At 41.3% G+C, this 16513-nt stretch overlaps 2 protein-coding genes across 2 annotated transcripts; both read left to right on the forward strand.

Moving 5' to 3' along the window:
- The first annotated feature begins 5387 nt into the window (after nt 1-5387).
- On the forward strand, nt 5388-11112 carry RSL1D1 (ribosomal L1 domain containing 1). The gene is made up of 9 exons (XM_040079046.2): nt 5388-5479; nt 5606-5745; nt 6534-6672; nt 7281-7429; nt 7568-7669; nt 8262-8355; nt 8440-8568; nt 9316-9522; nt 9764-11112. The coding sequence occupies exons 1-9, from the start codon at nt 5444-5446 to the stop codon at nt 10088-10090; spliced, it is 1323 nt and encodes a 440-aa protein (XP_039934980.1). The 5' UTR covers nt 5388-5443; the 3' UTR covers nt 10091-11112.
- A 1105-nt stretch (nt 11113-12217) lies between these two features.
- On the forward strand, nt 12218-16493 carry LOC120759725 (transmembrane protein 238-like). Its single transcript, XM_040079298.1, has 2 exons — nt 12218-12603; nt 15362-16493. The coding sequence occupies exons 1-2, from the start codon at nt 12218-12220 to the stop codon at nt 15369-15371; spliced, it is 396 nt and encodes a 131-aa protein (XP_039935232.1). The 3' UTR covers nt 15372-16493.
- Nucleotides 16494-16513: the final 20 nt, after the last annotated feature.

The following is a 16513-nucleotide window of genomic DNA, read 5'->3' on the forward strand; positions in this document are numbered from 1 at the left end:
GAAATGTATCTGAAGACTACATGGTGCTTCAGCATCCATTTTCCACTGTTGAGCAAACTTAACGTGGGATTTTAAAACTTCATTATTTTGAGGATGGACTGAGTATTTCATATTAAACTGAATAATCACCTGATGGGTTGGAGTATCAGTAGCTAGAAAGTCTGAGTATTTCCATTATTCATCCCATCTAGTGCATTTGATTATCATTTCCATAATTCCAGTTAATGTCACCTTGTCTGTAAAGGGAGAGGCTGTATTATTACAAATTCATTAACAGAATCCACATTATGCAATTAAAGATATTCTGATCCTGTAGGGGGTTTTATTTGGGTATAAAATATTTGCATTCTATAGCAAATATATGAAAATGTAATGCATAAATGTACCTGAATTGGCTGCACTTTGGGTAGAAGAGCTGGAAGTACATTGTATTTGAATAGTCCTCAGATTACATCTCAACTTTTTCATTTCATCTCCATTCTACATTTTATAGTCCCATTTTTGCTACTATTAAATACAGCTAAATCTAGATGAAAGAAGACAAAAAGATAATGTGGCTTTGTTGGAAATAAATACTATTTGCTGATTCACTGATGTAATAAACTTTTTTAAATGACCATTTTGAATACTTCCTTTTGTGAAAATGTGGTATGCTGCTTTGAAGATGAAACAAAAATAAAGGGCTGTGCAACCACAAGAGTTGAAAGGAAGGGGGGGAATAAAAGGAGGAAATAAAAGTTGTATTGAAGATACAGCACCCCTAGGAGCACTGTCAGGGTAACTGTGCTTGTGTAGGATACTGGCAGGATATTCCCATGGCATGGCTTTAACTCAGAGCAAAACTCTGAGCATGTTTCTGCAGAAAGGAGAGATTGGGGTGTTTTTCTTCCTCAGTATAATGGCATTTGTGGTACTGATGAAGATCACACCTTTCTCTCTGATTGTCACCCAGAGTTTGTAGTGTAGATATGGCTTGAGTGCTTAGCCGTGATGGAGCTTATAAAAACAGAAGTTAGTATTCTATAAATTAAGACCTTGTATCTCCTTGAACTGAAAACTTTGGTATATTTAAAAAATGCTAAGTGGAAAAAAAATAATCTGAATGTGCAGCAGTACTAATTATTTGGCAGGAGGAAAATAATCCCTTCTTTCTGCAAGCTCCAAGAAGTAAAGCACAGTAGCTGGAGGAATGGGTGCAGTGATCAGTTGAGTAACATTGCCATCAACTCTCTGCATGAAACCATTCCAGCTACCTTGGTCTCTTAGCAGACAATCAGGAACTGATCCACAAACATGACACCCGTTCCTGAAACACTTACGCTGGTATTAAACTCTATTCCTGAGCAACTGTATTCCTGAGCAAGCTATTGATGATGGTGTAATAGTGTTGTAAGAAAAACAGCTGTTTTAAGGAGGTTTATCCACAAGGACCTTTGCTGGTTGCATTTTTTTATGCCCCTCTACAGATTTTTTTCAGTGGCATAAAAAGCCCAGTGAAAATTGCTCAATGAAGAACCTCTATTTTAGACTACTTACGGCACCAGTCTATATATTAAAAATTATGTTAATGATAAGAAATGTGTTTTTATAAGTGTTTATTGCTGAATATTACCTAAGAAGAAAAGATTGTTTCAATGTCCCAGGTATTTGATCTGTATCACTCTGGCTTTTCAGTTCATACCGCAGACTGTTGAAATGGTGCTGTTAAAGCAGATGATGTGTACTCCAGACAAGACTGTTTTCTTCCTGAACTGGTACTTAAAGGCTCTTACTTATTCTGCTGTTTTTGTATACCCTATAGAGGATTTGGTTCAGAAAAATATACCAACAAAACTGGAGTTACTACTGAATACTTTATATTGTGAACCTGTTTCTTTCCTTGTGTTTATTTTATCGCACTATAAACCTGACAAGATACTACTTTTCCTCTGAAGAAATACTAGAAAGGATTCTAGTCTTAATATAAAATAGAAATTTATGCTAACAAACCCAAAATCTGTTGTCTGTGTATATATAACTTTTGATAATCCATATCCTTTCATTGGCTTTCCTTCCAATGTAAATTTTTGTACATCTCCTGTCAGCTCCATACACCCTAAAATGTCCACCTACTTCTCAATAAGAGTAATAGGAGACATGACAGATTAACTGTTGGGTGACAAAAAGGTACTTGTGGCAGTGTTCCTGTCATCTGTTAAGTCCCTAGAAGGGACGTGAGGCAAAGCATTATAAGAGGAAAGCTTTGCAGCTTTGTCCAGAGCCAGGGGCTCTGTCCTTTGGGGCAGCCCTCTTGGTGGGGGCTGTGAATGTCTTGCACCAAAGCCTCGTGTCTGAGTCAGGTTTGCAAAGGAACACAGTCACAGGAAAACAGTGCTTGAACTCTGGTTTAGCGGGGAGATTCTCTTCTGAGCTTTCTTGTAAGGCACTTCTTAGTCTGCATATTCTTTGTGCTGGTTTTGTGGCAAGAACTACACTACACAGAGATCTGGGATTTTGGCATTGCCATCAAATAGTCTGGAGGAACACAAACCAGGAACTGAAACCTGAATAACCTTAAACTCCAAAGATCTCTTCACAGCAGAAACAATTGCATCTTGTACAACCCTTCTGCTGTGTGAAAGTATAAAATTAGGCATATAAAGAAACATCTTAAATAAGTAATGAGGTAGGATGTCTCACAATTATTTTCTTAGAATTTAAAGAAGCGACACAAATGACTTAAAGAAGAATACGCACTTTCATGACCCAAAAAAGTTAAATTGAGAGCTACAGCAGGACAGTGTACAGCAATAAAACTGATAAAAGTAACAAATCTGATTTCCTGTTAGGAGTAACTGTAAATGTATGACATTGCTAAATTAAAAGTACACTCTTTTATAGTTTATATTAATTGCATTCTGTATTAAGCTGAAATATTTCTTATTCACAGATTAACTTAATTTTTCCATGACAGCTCTGTTAGCTATGCCAAGTACCTTTCAAGAGAAAGTGATTAAGCTAAGTCAGTTAAACCACATCTGTAAAATTTAGTCATGTAAGACCAAAAATTGTTCAGAAGAATGTACTTGGATGAGACTGATTTGTGAAAATTTCAAATTTGAGTCACTAATAATAGTCCCCTCAGTTTTATCCTATTAATTCTATACTGACCCAGTAAAGTCAGTCTTCAAACATGCTGTTCAATCATATGTTACAAGACATGGCTCATTTTCAGAGAGATGTTCCAGTCATCTGACTTTTTCTATTTTGTTTTAATATGTCATATTAATATGTTCATGTTTTATTAAAATAAGGCTGCCCTAAAAGGTGCAAAGATAGAAGGAAGGCTAATACAATTATCAGAATATACAGCACCACAGCTAGTATCACATACAGACATTCCAGCAGTACTGAAAAAGTTTTAATGAGTTTGCCCTCCTTGGCTACCCTGCATGTTCCTCACCCCCAGTAATTTCTCTAACCAGTACTTCATACAACATGGCAACAAAGGTCAGCTTTTCTTTTTCTTAGCCAGTTTCTTTTGTTTTGTTTTGATTTGGTTTGGTTTTGGTTTTGTTCAAATAGCACAATAGGAAAGGAAAATTTTCATTTTCCAGAATTTTCTTTTTCCCTCCTAAAATCAGTGTATGTTCTTTCCTAAGTCGGGATAAGTCTTGATGCCATCAACTATTCTACTATTGCTCCAAGAACACTATCAGCAGAAAGAAAATATAAACCACTACACAAAGCAGCTTGCCAAGAAACTAGGGTATTTTAGTTTCTCTTTGCACTGGCCAGACTGATGGAGCAACAAATCTTGTTGGAAGACATCTGAAGAGAAGGAATAAAACCATACATAGAAAGGCAAAGAGCAGGGGGGAAAAAATCTAGAGAACTAGAGAAGAGTGAATGACTAAGACTCCTAATTTCATGCATATTTAAGCCCTGGTTATGCATAGCTGCATTATCCAGAGAGCAGCTTACATGTGTGATGGATGCAGACAACGCAAAGCTGCCAGGGCACACACAGCACTGTGAGAATGAGGCCAAAATAATTCCAGGCTAGATTTTATCTCAGAACAATGTATTTATCCAGCATGGAACTCAATGGAATAAGCATTCCACAGTTAAGCTATTTCCATGTAGTCAGTCAATGCATTTCTAAACTGAACAGGAGATGCAGCAGTTCTGCCTTTATTAGTAACACATGAGGAAGAAATGGTTTGACATGTGATAATCATTGACTGCCCCAGTGGTAGTGACCTGGAAACAGCCGTGTTCAAGACAGAGTGTATGAGGAAAATGAGCAGCAGAATCCCATCCCTTGACTCTGTGAGACAGACTGGTTTATTCAGAGAACCAGTGAGCAGGATGCCATGGGAGGCAGCTCTAAAAGGCAAAGAAGCTCAGGAAATCTGGCAGCAGGTCTTCAAGGACAATCTCCTCCAAACAGTTTCTCCTGATACTCAGCAAAACAAGTAGATCTATCAGGAGACTGGCCTGGCTAAACAGGGAACTAATGACAGCACTCCAGTGGAAAAGGACAAAAATACAGGAAGTAAAATCAGGGATAATCTTCAAAGAAGGAATCTGAAGAACACGTTCAATTCTTCCTAAACATGATGGTGTGCTGGGTGGCCCACGAGATGGATAACCACTGTTCAGATAACAGGGCTTGGAGGGCAGAGATAATGGCTTGTTCTCCACGTGAAGGTCAGTAACAAATGAAGTACTGCTGGGATTTATCCCGGGACATGTTCTATTTAGTATCTCTAACAGTGACCTGAAGTATGGTTACATCAAGTTTGCAGGGGGCATCAAACTTGGGATCAGTCATTACTCTCATGAACAGAGGGACCTGGATAGGCTGGAAAGATTCGGCAACACAAACCCATCAATACTCAAAAAAACTCAAATGCAAACCTGCATTTGCGAAGGAGCAGCCCCTTGCGGCAACACAGGTTGGGGAATGACTGGCTGGGGAACAGCTTTGCTGGAAAGCGCCAGGGGCGCAGAACGCTAAACACAAGCTATCCCTGAAAGCATAGGGGGCCAGCAGCATCCGGGGTTGGACCAGGAGAGTACCATCAATAGGCGAGTTTTTCAAATCATTTTTCACCGTGAAGACACGGTGACTACAATCCTGAGAAATCCGGCCTGAGCTCCGGCTGGCCCTGGTGCCGAAGCGGGATGGACTGACGGCCTCCGGCACTCTGCTCCAAGCCCTGCTGGGGCAAAGCCGCCGGCAAGCACAGGACGAGCCCCTTCCTGTCCCCTCCCGCACACGCAGAGCACCCGCGCCGGGCTCGCAACCGCAGCCGAGCGCAGGAGCACCGCGGTCCCCGGCCCCGCCCCTCCGCGCTCGCCCCGCCCCCGGGCCTGCCCCGCCCCGGACGGGCCCCGCCGTGCCCCGGAAAGCGGCGCTCACGCAGGCGCGGCGGGCGCACGTGGCACCGGTGGTACCATGGCGAGCGGGAAGGAGCGCCTGGATCGTGCCCAGGTACTGCGGGGAGCCGGCCGGGAACTCCCGCAGCGTTCCGGGGGCTGCGGGGAGCCGGCCGGGAACTCCCGGAGCGCGGCCAGGCCGGGCTTGACCTGCGGCTCTGCCGCTGTGGTGCCATTACAGGTGAAGAAGGCGGTGGAGGCTCTCTTGGCTTTCGCCAAAAGCAAGGCCAAGGGAGACGCGCTGCTCCTCAACGATTGCGAGAGCGTCCATCTCCTGGTGACGGTGTGGAAGGTCCCGCAGGTGACAAAAGTCATCAGAATGTAAGATATTGATATTCGGCCGCCTGGTTAGGGGGGTTGCTCGTGTTCTCTGGCTTGGAATAGAGCACTTCGCAGATTCTGGGCTTAAGGGGTTTGACTGCCACGGCCTTGTACTGGGAGCTTCCCTGCCGTGACTAAGAACTGCCGGGCCAGAACGCTGCTTTACCCCCACTTTTGGTATAATTCGAAGCTGGTCTGTGCCAGCCTTTTGCAGGGAGAATACTGATTTTGTTGGTTACCAGTTACAGGATATGTGCCTTTCAGTCCTTAAGCCTGAGAAAATAGATCACTTTCTTTGTCTAGATCCACCACTACCAAATCATTAGTAAGACTTCTTTTTTTTGATAACCAAACCTGAATATGAATTAGAACTCTCCTTTTGTACTGTAGCTGCACTATATTGAGAAAGTTTACATCCATGTATCGGGGCCGTGGTGTTACAAAGTTTTGTCTAATGCCTGGATGCAGCCATGGCAGGAAGGGAGGAGCATGGAGGATCCTCCTCCTGGGACCCATTCGGTAGGGGCTGCTGCTGCTGGCAGGATAGAGGATTCCACCTTGTATCTAACTGGAGCCGTGGTGCTCCATGATTTCACTTCTACAGTTCTGTATGCTTATCAAGTGTAGGTTCCACTGAGAATATTTAGTAGTTAACAGTCTAAATGCAGGCACTTCTCTGTGTTGTTAAAAGGTACTGATCTCTCAGTATAGTCCTAGTTCTGGGGAAAAGTTCTTAAATCTCTTTCTCTTATTAGATGTTCTTTATACATCTCGTGTTCTTGTTGTAGACCACTGCCCCATGGCATTCGACCAGAAACAGCTGAGGTTTGCCTGTTCACAAAGGATGAACCAAATTTGTCAGCAGAACAGACTGAAAATCTGTACAAGAAACTTTTACTCCGGAATGGGATCAGAAGTATTAGCCGGGTAAGGGAGGTCCTTGATGGTATAATACAGTATTGTAATTTCTTTCCTTTTATACCACCAAAAAGAATACAAGTAGTTTTTCTTTTTTGCTGTTTTGTATTCTAATTCTCATTCACATTCTCTAGTAAGATTTTTCTGACTACTCGAACTGTGGTTCTAAAATGCAAAGTTTACTTAGAATAATTTCTTCAGTTTGAAACAGGATTTTTAATAATCAGATGTAATTTCTACATAAATGTTCAATACCTACTTTGAGTAACCAACTGGGAGAACTCATAATGTTTGAATACTTGAGCCCTTTGCAGCTGGATTGGATTGTTTATGCCATCAGCAATAAAACTATAAAACAACTTGTTATATTTAACCTTGATTTAGATGTCATTCCTGTACTCAAGTTCTGTTTGGTGATGTGCAATTACTGTGTAAGAGATCCATATTGTTTGATTTCTTAAAACAGTAGGAAATTGATTCTTTTTGATTGTCTTCAACGTTCTAAAAGAATGCACTGTGAGGGACTGTCAGTTAGGCAGCTTTAGTCCGTGCAGTTCTGAGAAGCATTTCAAGTTGCATTTTCAGCAGCGGGGACTAAACTGGTGCTTGTGTTGCAGATCATCTCTTACAAAACCCTCAAAAAGGAGTATAAAATGTTTGAAGCGAAGCGGCGCCTCCTGAACAGTTTTGATCTCTTTCTGTCTGATGACCGAATTAGAAGGCTTTTGCCCTCACATCTGGGAAAACACTTCTATGAAAAGAAAAAGTAGGTCTTTAAACTGCAGAAATCCATTCTTGTGTTATCATTTTTAGGATCAGAGTCTTCTTAGTAATGGAAGAATTGGTTTTCTTTTGGGTTTTCTAATTAATTCTTTTTTTTAATCCCTCTCAATTTCTGTTTCAGGGCACCTTTATCTGTAAACCTGAAAGCCAGAGATCTTGCCAAGGAACTAGAAAAACATATCCAAGGGACTATACTCCCAGTTAACAACAAAGGGTGCTGTTAGTAAGTACAAATAGATTAATACATTACTTGAAGGATGGTTCTACCTGAACTGTGGGAATTTTAAGTGAGTTATTTTTATCCCTTTAATACGTGAATAAAAGATGTTAAGGGTCACCATTTCAAATGGGGGGTGTTTGCAACCTTTACTGTATGGTTTAAATAGTAGGTCTACTTCAGTTTTACTATGAAGTTAAGGGATTTTGTCTCTTTTTCCTTTCACCTAAGGAATTTCTAGGCACCTATCACTGTCAAAGAGCATGTACAATCTTAGTTTTAATCTAATTTAATAATACTTTTCTATTTCCAAAATATTCTAATAATTTTTTTTCCTGTCTTGTATATCGGAAAGGATTTGAATTGGTAATAATGCTTTGTAATGTGAGGCAGAAGTTGCATATCCAAATATGGAAAGATGAATACAGGTGAATCCCTTCTAACTGTTATCACCAAAGATTTCTGCAATAGCCATCCCTCCTTTATGATAATTGCAGATAAGTGGGCTTTTTGCATTTCTGGATATGCCTGGACAAAACAGGTAACTTGAAATAAGTTTTTTTGCCCATATATAATTATTACTTGGTTCTTCTTTCAGTACAACACGCGTAGGTCACACCGGGATGAAAGTGGATGAGATACTTGAGAATATCATTGCAGCAGCAAAAGTGATTGGTAACAAGTTACCAAAGGTACTGCTGATTGACTGCATTACAGACAAATAGGTTCACAATTCAGCCTTATTTTTACATCATATACTGGTTTTGTTTCTGCAGAAATGGAAAAATGTGAAAATTCTTCACCTCAAAACACTTAAATCTGTTGCACTTCCAATATTTACTGCAAATCTTTCCAACCTGGATGAGCTTGACAAACAGCCAGCTCTCAAGAAAAATGAAGTAAAGGTAACCAAAATTTCTTCAAACTTTGCATAAATTAAATGGGTAATTAAATTTAGTTCTAGTTCTTTGTCTTCCTTCTATGCGTTGTCATGTTGGGTTTAAATGCATTAGCAACTGATCCTAGGCTTTTATTGCTAAAACTGGTCAGACACCGCTGCCTCAGTGCTTCAAATACTCAGTAATAATAATGAAATTATGGAAATTCCATTACAGGTTTTAAAGAAAACTGGAAATAAATAAAGTGTTTCTAGACCTAAACTCAGGGGACCTGAGATTTATTCTTAGAGCTTTGCTTGAATTGTTTATCCGTATTTGCCTTCTGAAAATACACTAATTTCATATATGTGGATTCAGATTATGCATCTATTCTGTATTGGTTAATCAGTGGCATCTGAATAATTCTCAAGCTCATATATTTGTGTATATAGGGGGAGGTCATACTTTTTAAAAAAACAATAATTGACTATTCCTTTGTACTAAGTTCTGCTTATATTCATTTATCTGAAATTAATTTGGACCATGAATATTCAACTTAGTAGTGTTGACATTACTACAGTTGTGAGCTATTTTTAATAAACTTCTGTATGTAATTAATTTTTTCATATTTTACTTAAGGTTGACTAGTCCAGGTCTATTGAATAAGTCTTTAACGTTGCTACACCATCTAATTTTTAACCACATTAAAACAATTATTATACATTTAGAAATAGTATGGGAATCTGTCTGAGATACACTTCTGATTAATTCTAGAAGGCAAAACTGAAGAAAGTGAAGAAGACAGCTAAAAAACTGAAGTCAAGTCAAGTCACTGTGACAACAAAAAGTAAAGCTGCTGCTGGTACCCAGGAGCCTGTGATAAAAGAAAAAGTAGAAATAGCCCAAGAACCAGGTGATTGTGATGATGAAGAAATTCCCCAACTGGTGCCTATAGAAACAACGAGCTCAGCTGACCTGAAGGTAATTGTTGAATAATATTGAGAAACTTGCATTTCAGTCAAAACTAAAGATTATGACCTATTTAAATTGTTCATTGCTGCTTAGGGAACAGTATGTGTTAGCACACTTAAAGTAGACTAAGGCTCAGATCAATTGTAAGTGTTTGTCATTTGTAATGATTTCCACTGGTCCTTCTTCCTGAAAAGCAGGGAATATGGTCCTTGCGTGGAATGGTAATTTTTTTTGTTTGTGTTAAATACAGAAAATGGGACCAAGTCCAGAAAAAGGTGACAATGCGGGCAAGAAAACCAAAACACCCTTAAGAAAGAGAAAGAAACCATCTCTAGCGGTGGATACCCCAAAATCAAAACCTGAGGTTACAGAGGAGTGTACAAAAGAGAAAAAAGCCAAGCAGGTCAACAAGCCAAAGGAAGGAATAAAAGAAAAAGACACGAAAAAGACTCCAAAAAAACCTGAAGCAAAGTCTTTTGCAGCACCGAAAGCTGGCAAGTCAATACAGTCAGCCAGGAAGGCTTCAAAACCACCGAAGCAGGCACCCAAAAAGGTGCGCGTGCCGCAGTCAGCATGAACCGTGTCTTGTAACACACTGTGTATCATCATCCCGTGGTGTATTTTCAGTAAACATTTATTGATGAAGTAAAATACCTTCTTAGGAAATCTGATCCCAAGAGCTTTTTTTCACCAAGATCTGTAATGATTCATTGGTTTCCTTCTAATTTACAATCTGGTACAAATAAATTCACTGTCTTAATGACCATATCACCTTTTATTTTTTCCTGGCCCAAACCAAAAACACTCAAATTTTTCAAGTGCCAAAGAGCAGAGAGAGGTCTATCCCAGGGAAAAAAGCTGAGAAATATTTTAATAAATGCTGTCTTTCTGAAGCAAGAAGCATGTGTGCCAAGAGCAGCAACCTACATGTGCTTTTAAAGGTGAAAAAACTGCTACAGATTTTTTAAAAATTGTTCAATATAATAAAGACAGGTTGATATTTAAGTTAGCAGCCTGATCCCAAGCCCATGTTGTAATTTTTAGCTGTTTTTACCTAGGGTATTTGTGATTTTAAAAAGACACAAGACAATTTTGCTTTAACCATATATATTTTACATCATTCAAAATCTTACCTTCAGTTTTGGGCTCTTTCTGCTACCAGAACAGGTTTGGAGTATTTCTGCGTAATGGTCACTGAACTGTTATTCTTCCGTCTCAAAAAAGCCAAAGGCTGTGTGAATTCCAGTTGTGCCAGCCAAGTGAACTTGCCCTATTAAGGCATGAAAAATACATTCTTTAGGATTGAAGGGTGGTATATTTGAAATTTTACAGAACTGCCCAGTTGTTCTCTGTATGATCACTTGTCTGTCCTTTGCAGAGTGAGACTGTGAGGCAGATGTGTGTTGAAAAGTCCTAGCAGTAAAAACTCCAAATAGGAAAAAGGTGAAAAGAGACAAGATGAAGTAACCAGCCTCATTTGTCATTCCAAAAACCCTCCCACATCTCCTTTTTAGGGCATCCTCATATCAAGATACTGGCTACCTAGAAAGAAAGTGGGTACTAAATAAAATGTGGTAAACACTAATGAATATGAAAATATTCTGCTTGATCTGTGATGTCAACTTTTTTTGATCTTTTGCAACCCTGACTTTTTTGTAACTTTTCAACTATTTTGTGAACCAAAAGCTATGATAGGAATTGAGTCTGTAATCCCAGTAAACCAGTAGCACTCACTGTCACTGGAGGAGGAGTCTTCCTCAGCAGCATCATTCTTTGCACACTATTTCCACTAAAATGTGGAAGGTGCCTATGCTATTAGGCCTGTTGGCTTGATATTTCTAGTTACTGGAACAGTGGCTTACCCATCATTAAATAAGTTTGTTAGATATAAGGCCCTTGTGAGAGCAGGCCCAGGAGATCCTACATCTAAGTACAGTTCTTGTGCTTCAGAACATGGGAGTGTAAAAAGATATGTCTCAGGTCATTAACTAACACAAGGGTGAACTGAAATATGTGTCTTGCCTTTTACATAACTGTTTTACTTACCGAATTTTACATCCTGCGTTGACAACATGTTTCCTGTTTGTCAACATGAACTTATATTCCACCTGCTCTTTTTAAGCCTCCTCGAGCAGAGTTAAAAGACTATGTGCATTTGCAGATGCACATTGTAACTGTCTTGCAAACCTCTGCTGTCTGCGACCAGCTTGCCTCTCCTTGCAAGTGCGGAGACGAACGAAGTGGGTGCTTATCTGGGGACCGCCTTTCTCAAGTGCCTTCCTTCTGGGGTGCCTGAGGTGGCACTGCCTCGGCTGGAGCAGCTGCGCGGGCCCAGCCGCGTCCGGCTTCCCTGCGCACGGGAACGGTAGCGAGCGCTCCTCCCGGAGAGGCCTCAGCTCCCAAATCTCCCAAATGCCATCGGTCGCTACAGATCAGCCGTCGAGCCCCACCGCGGCGGTCTGGGGGCTCGGCGGGGCCGGTGAGGGCGGCGTGCGCCCGCCTTCCGTGCGCGCAGCTGCGGGGTCAAAGGCGCGGCCCGGCCGTGCCCTCAGGTGTGTGTGGGGCGGGCCTGGGCGTCCCCTCATGTGCGGGGGCGTGTCCGGCACCTGCCCGCGGGTGGAGGGCGCGGCCGGGCCCTGCCCTCAGGCGGGCTCCGCCTCCCCTCAGGTGCGCGCGGCCCGAGGCGGCGGTGGCGCCGCTCCCGATGGCGGCCCCGGGCGGCCTGGGCCGCTGCGTGGCCGCCTTCTGGCTGGCGCTGGCCTTCGACGCGCTGGGGCTGGCGGTGCTGCTGGCCGGCGTGTTCGCCGACGTGTTCTTCTCCGACCTGCTCATCTACGCGGGCGGCATCGGCATCTTCCTCAGCCTCGTCTGGTGGGTGTTCTGGTACGCGGGCAACCTGGAGGTGCCGCTCGAGGAGCTGCGGGACGACGTGGGGCTGTCGGCGCCCAAGGGCCGCGGGGACACGCTGCTGCGACGGCTGGTGCACGGCCTCAGCCTCCGCCTCACGGCCGCGCTCGCCCCCGCCCGCCCCGCCGAGCTGGAGCTGCAGTGCGCCGGGGATCGCCGCGGCCGCCACGCCGACCCCGACAGGTGAGAGCCGCCACCGCACCCCGGGGCGGGACAGCCAGGGGAGGCCGGCTGTGAGCTCTGACTTTGGCTGGAGCTTGGGAGAGCTCTCCTGCCCGAGATTCGGTTTAACGCTTGCTGCGTACCTGCTCGCAGCTGACGCTTCTTAAAATAAAAGTAGTGGGGAATCTTTGTCAGCTCAGACGGTAGAAAAAACCGACGGGAAAGATTGCACAAATGGGATTAGGCTAGGAGGACACTTCCTGTAGCCGTCTAAGAACGGAAAAGGCGAGCAGGAGTGAAGCCCGGGGAGTGTGGTGGAGCTGGCATGCAGAGAGCTGCTGCCAGAGAGCAGCGCAGGAGCCGTGGCGTTCTGAGCTGGTCCTGACAGCAGCCAAACGCTGCCAGAAATGGCCATTGACCACCGCCCCGCACGAGCTCTTGGCAGGGGAAGCCCCCTCGTTAGCACCGTGAAATGTTGCTTCACTGAAGAACAAGAAAGGTGAAACGCTGACTTGAATTTAACTTGGGGGCAGCGCTGTAGGTAAGAGGTTGAAACTCATAAATGCAATCATCAGTTAAGCTGCTTGTCTTGAACCTCAGTCATCTAGAAAAGATGTGATAATATCCGACGTGTAAAGGAAGTGTCTAGGTCCAATTTCAAAGCGTGGTTGAAGAACATGAAGCTTTTCAAAATACCCCTAGTGTGTTCATTTATATGGCAGGTTCATTTAGGGAGAAAAGTATGCTTAATGCCTTGAAAATGTGTGTGGGGAAAAGTCAAGCCTTCACTTCACTATATAAAATCCTCTATTGAAGGAACTGTAAACACAGTTTTGCATTGTTTGAACTGTTCAAGGATTCTAAACATCTCACTGCTCTGATTCGTTATGTACAAGATCAGCTTTTCCTGCTTCTCCTTGAAACTAAATTCTGAAAGCACAGTTGATTTACAGAAAAGTTCACGTGGAAGTCATCTGATTTCATGAAAGCCATGAATTTTTTCTTGAGAGGAAGTTTTAATAGTAGGAAAATTGAGTATAGGTAATTATTGCTTAATAGAAAACTTGTAGGAGGCAGGAAAGAACAGCAGCAATACAACTTTCAAAGATTGTTACTGCTCTTTAGTTTATTATTAACTACACCTGCAATTAGAAAACAGGCTGTTGAAAATGAGTCATTCTATTTCCAGACCTCTTGTTTTTTTTTTTTTTTTTTTTTTTTTTTTTTTTTTTTTTTTTTTTTATTTTTTTTTTTTTTCTTTTCTTTTCTTTTTCTTTTTCTTTTTTTTCCCCTACCCTGAATTGGCTCTAGAATTGTCAGGTCCATATTTGCAGGGAAAGATTTACATTATAAATGACTATGCAGAACAGTTCCATCATGGCAAAGATGATGGCAACTGCAGGTATTGAGATCAGTAGATAATCTGCTTTCTCTGTAGATGCAATATGTGTACATGGATATCTATTCTGTTGTAATGAACTCCTAGTAGTAAAAGTTATCCATTATTTTGAAATATTTCAAGTCTTAGTCCTGATTGTAATTGGATTCTTATGTCCTATAGGGATATAAATATATATATAGTGATTTAGTACAAGATATCCCAAGTAAATGGCAGCTTCTGTTGCTACAGTAATCACACTTCAGCAATGGTAATTCAGAAGGAACCAAAACAGAGGGGGTGTACAGCAGTTATGTTACATATTGGAACATAAATTCTGTGATTTTCGTTGCAAGGTGAAACAAAGGATAACAAATGGTTTCACCTTCCAAGATAATTTAGAATTCCGTTTTGAAGTAAGTTCATCTAAAGTACCTCAGAACCTCTCGTAAACAACTGTCTGAATCAGATCATTCCTTGCTGATAGACCAAATGCTCTCCCCATCAGGAGATATTTATGAACTTAACCAAACGGGTTAAACGTGTTTGGGCAGATATTGTCTGGATGAGGAGGAAAAAAAACCACCACCACACACATACATATTCAGAAACAAAGAACCAAAAAACACCACGCACAAAAATCTCTCTCCCTCAACAAACAAAAAATCCAACCCACCAAACAAAAACAACCAAAAAACAAACCACCAAAAAATAAACAAAACCCCAAACGCCCTCACTTTACTGGTCATTTGGAAACCTTGAGCATTAACTTTTCTCAGGCTATGAAAGGAACACTACATGTTGTTCAGATTTCCCGTCTTAAGAATTATGTAGTAGAGAAAGGTGAGAATTCTCGTGAAATGGAATGCTTCTGTTAAAAGAATAGCGAGTAGATTAGGATCCTCAGGCCTGAAAGGAGATGCAGAGTACAAAGTGCTCTAGAAGTCTATACAGTCACTATGGGAAAGGTATGGAGTGCATGCCTCCCAAGGCAAAGCAGGAACAAACAAACTGTCACGTGCTATGTAATTGAGGTGTGGGATTACTTGGCATGGGACAGATAAAAATTTACTGATTCAAAAATCCAAAGGACAAAGCAGAAGAGATGTAAAGATAATATGTTTGGCTCAGGAAGACCTGGGGCAGTCAGTTGGTGTTGAGATGATATCCTGAGGAGATATTACTTGTGTGCCATATTCTTATGCCTTTATTGAGACATCACACTTGGCCACTATTGGGGATGGGCTGGTGACTTGATGGATCTTTCCTTTGGGTCCCAACTGGCTGTTAAACGTGAGGAAAAGTGCTTTTAAGATTGACCTTAAGTAACAGTTTAGAGTTATATGGCCATTTGTTCTAAGCCTATTTTGGAGTAACCTTTTCTTCCTGTGTTATCTTCAGAATCTGTTGAAGACACGACTATTGACGTTACTGCCCCAAAAAGTGGGGGAAATGCTGCAAATTATGGAAAGATGGAAAGAGATTCCCTACTCAAAACAATAGGATTCTCTCATTATGGAATAATTTCTCCAAGCATTGTGGACTCTCCATAAAACGGACAAGTGGAGCCATATCTCTGCCAAACGTACCTATTTCAGTGTTGGACTGGATATGCTTTGAAATGGTGAAAAAAGATCCCACAAAATCTCTTTAAGAAGTGAGAACTAAAAAAGAATTGAACCTGTTTCACCGAAAAAACACTGCAGCTTGTCATATAGTTGGGTTTGTTTTGTTTTAATTGTTATTATTTTTAATAACCTGGAAGGTTTGGATAAAAAGCTCTTGCACAATGAAAAGCTCTTGCACTGTTTTTTACCAAGGTCTGGAAGTTAAACTTACTGTGAATTTTTATAATGCCAGTGCAATATTTTTGTTTGTAAGGGTGCTTTTAAAATGTCTATATTAAACTGTTGATGCAAAGCTGCAAATGTAGTAGAAGTTGTTTATAGTGTAAATACACAATTTACAGTGTCTCTTGTAAAGTTGCATTGTTGTTTTGAGATAACCTGGAATCTGAGAGTTTCTAAGTAGACCAGTGATGCTGGCATACAAGTACATTCTTTGTAGTTACAAACGATGTAATATGATGACTCTTGGAAGAGGCGTTTTTAGTCCAGTGAGGTTGGAAATCATTTTCCTAATGCCAAAGCATTTGAGGGAGGGAAAATGACCAAAAGAAATCCTGTTGATTAGCAAGTACTCCAAAGCTTTATAAAACTTTAACAATACCTGGAAAAATATTTGTATTTCTAGTGATACCTAAAATTATGCTAATGATAAAATTGTGTGGAGAAATTCTACATGAGTTCTTCTGCTTTTGAACTAACACCAAGAGTTTGATGCCACCATTGGCAAATACTGGTAGGTCTTAAAATTTCAATGCACAGTTGTTCTATGCCACACCTCATTGAATACTGGAGATGGAATTAAGGAAAATATTTACTAAGAATTCTGTGGCTGCACTTCCTTGTGAACTCTTGAAATGTCTTTCAGTGTTTTCTTGTAATATTACTGGGGTAACATTTTCTATGCATATTCTCATTTTTAAATGTT

This window comes from Hirundo rustica, chromosome 15, assembly GCF_015227805.2.
Source record: "Hirundo rustica isolate bHirRus1 chromosome 15, bHirRus1.pri.v3, whole genome shotgun sequence".
Lineage (NCBI taxonomy): Eukaryota > Metazoa > Chordata > Aves > Passeriformes > Hirundinidae > Hirundo > Hirundo rustica.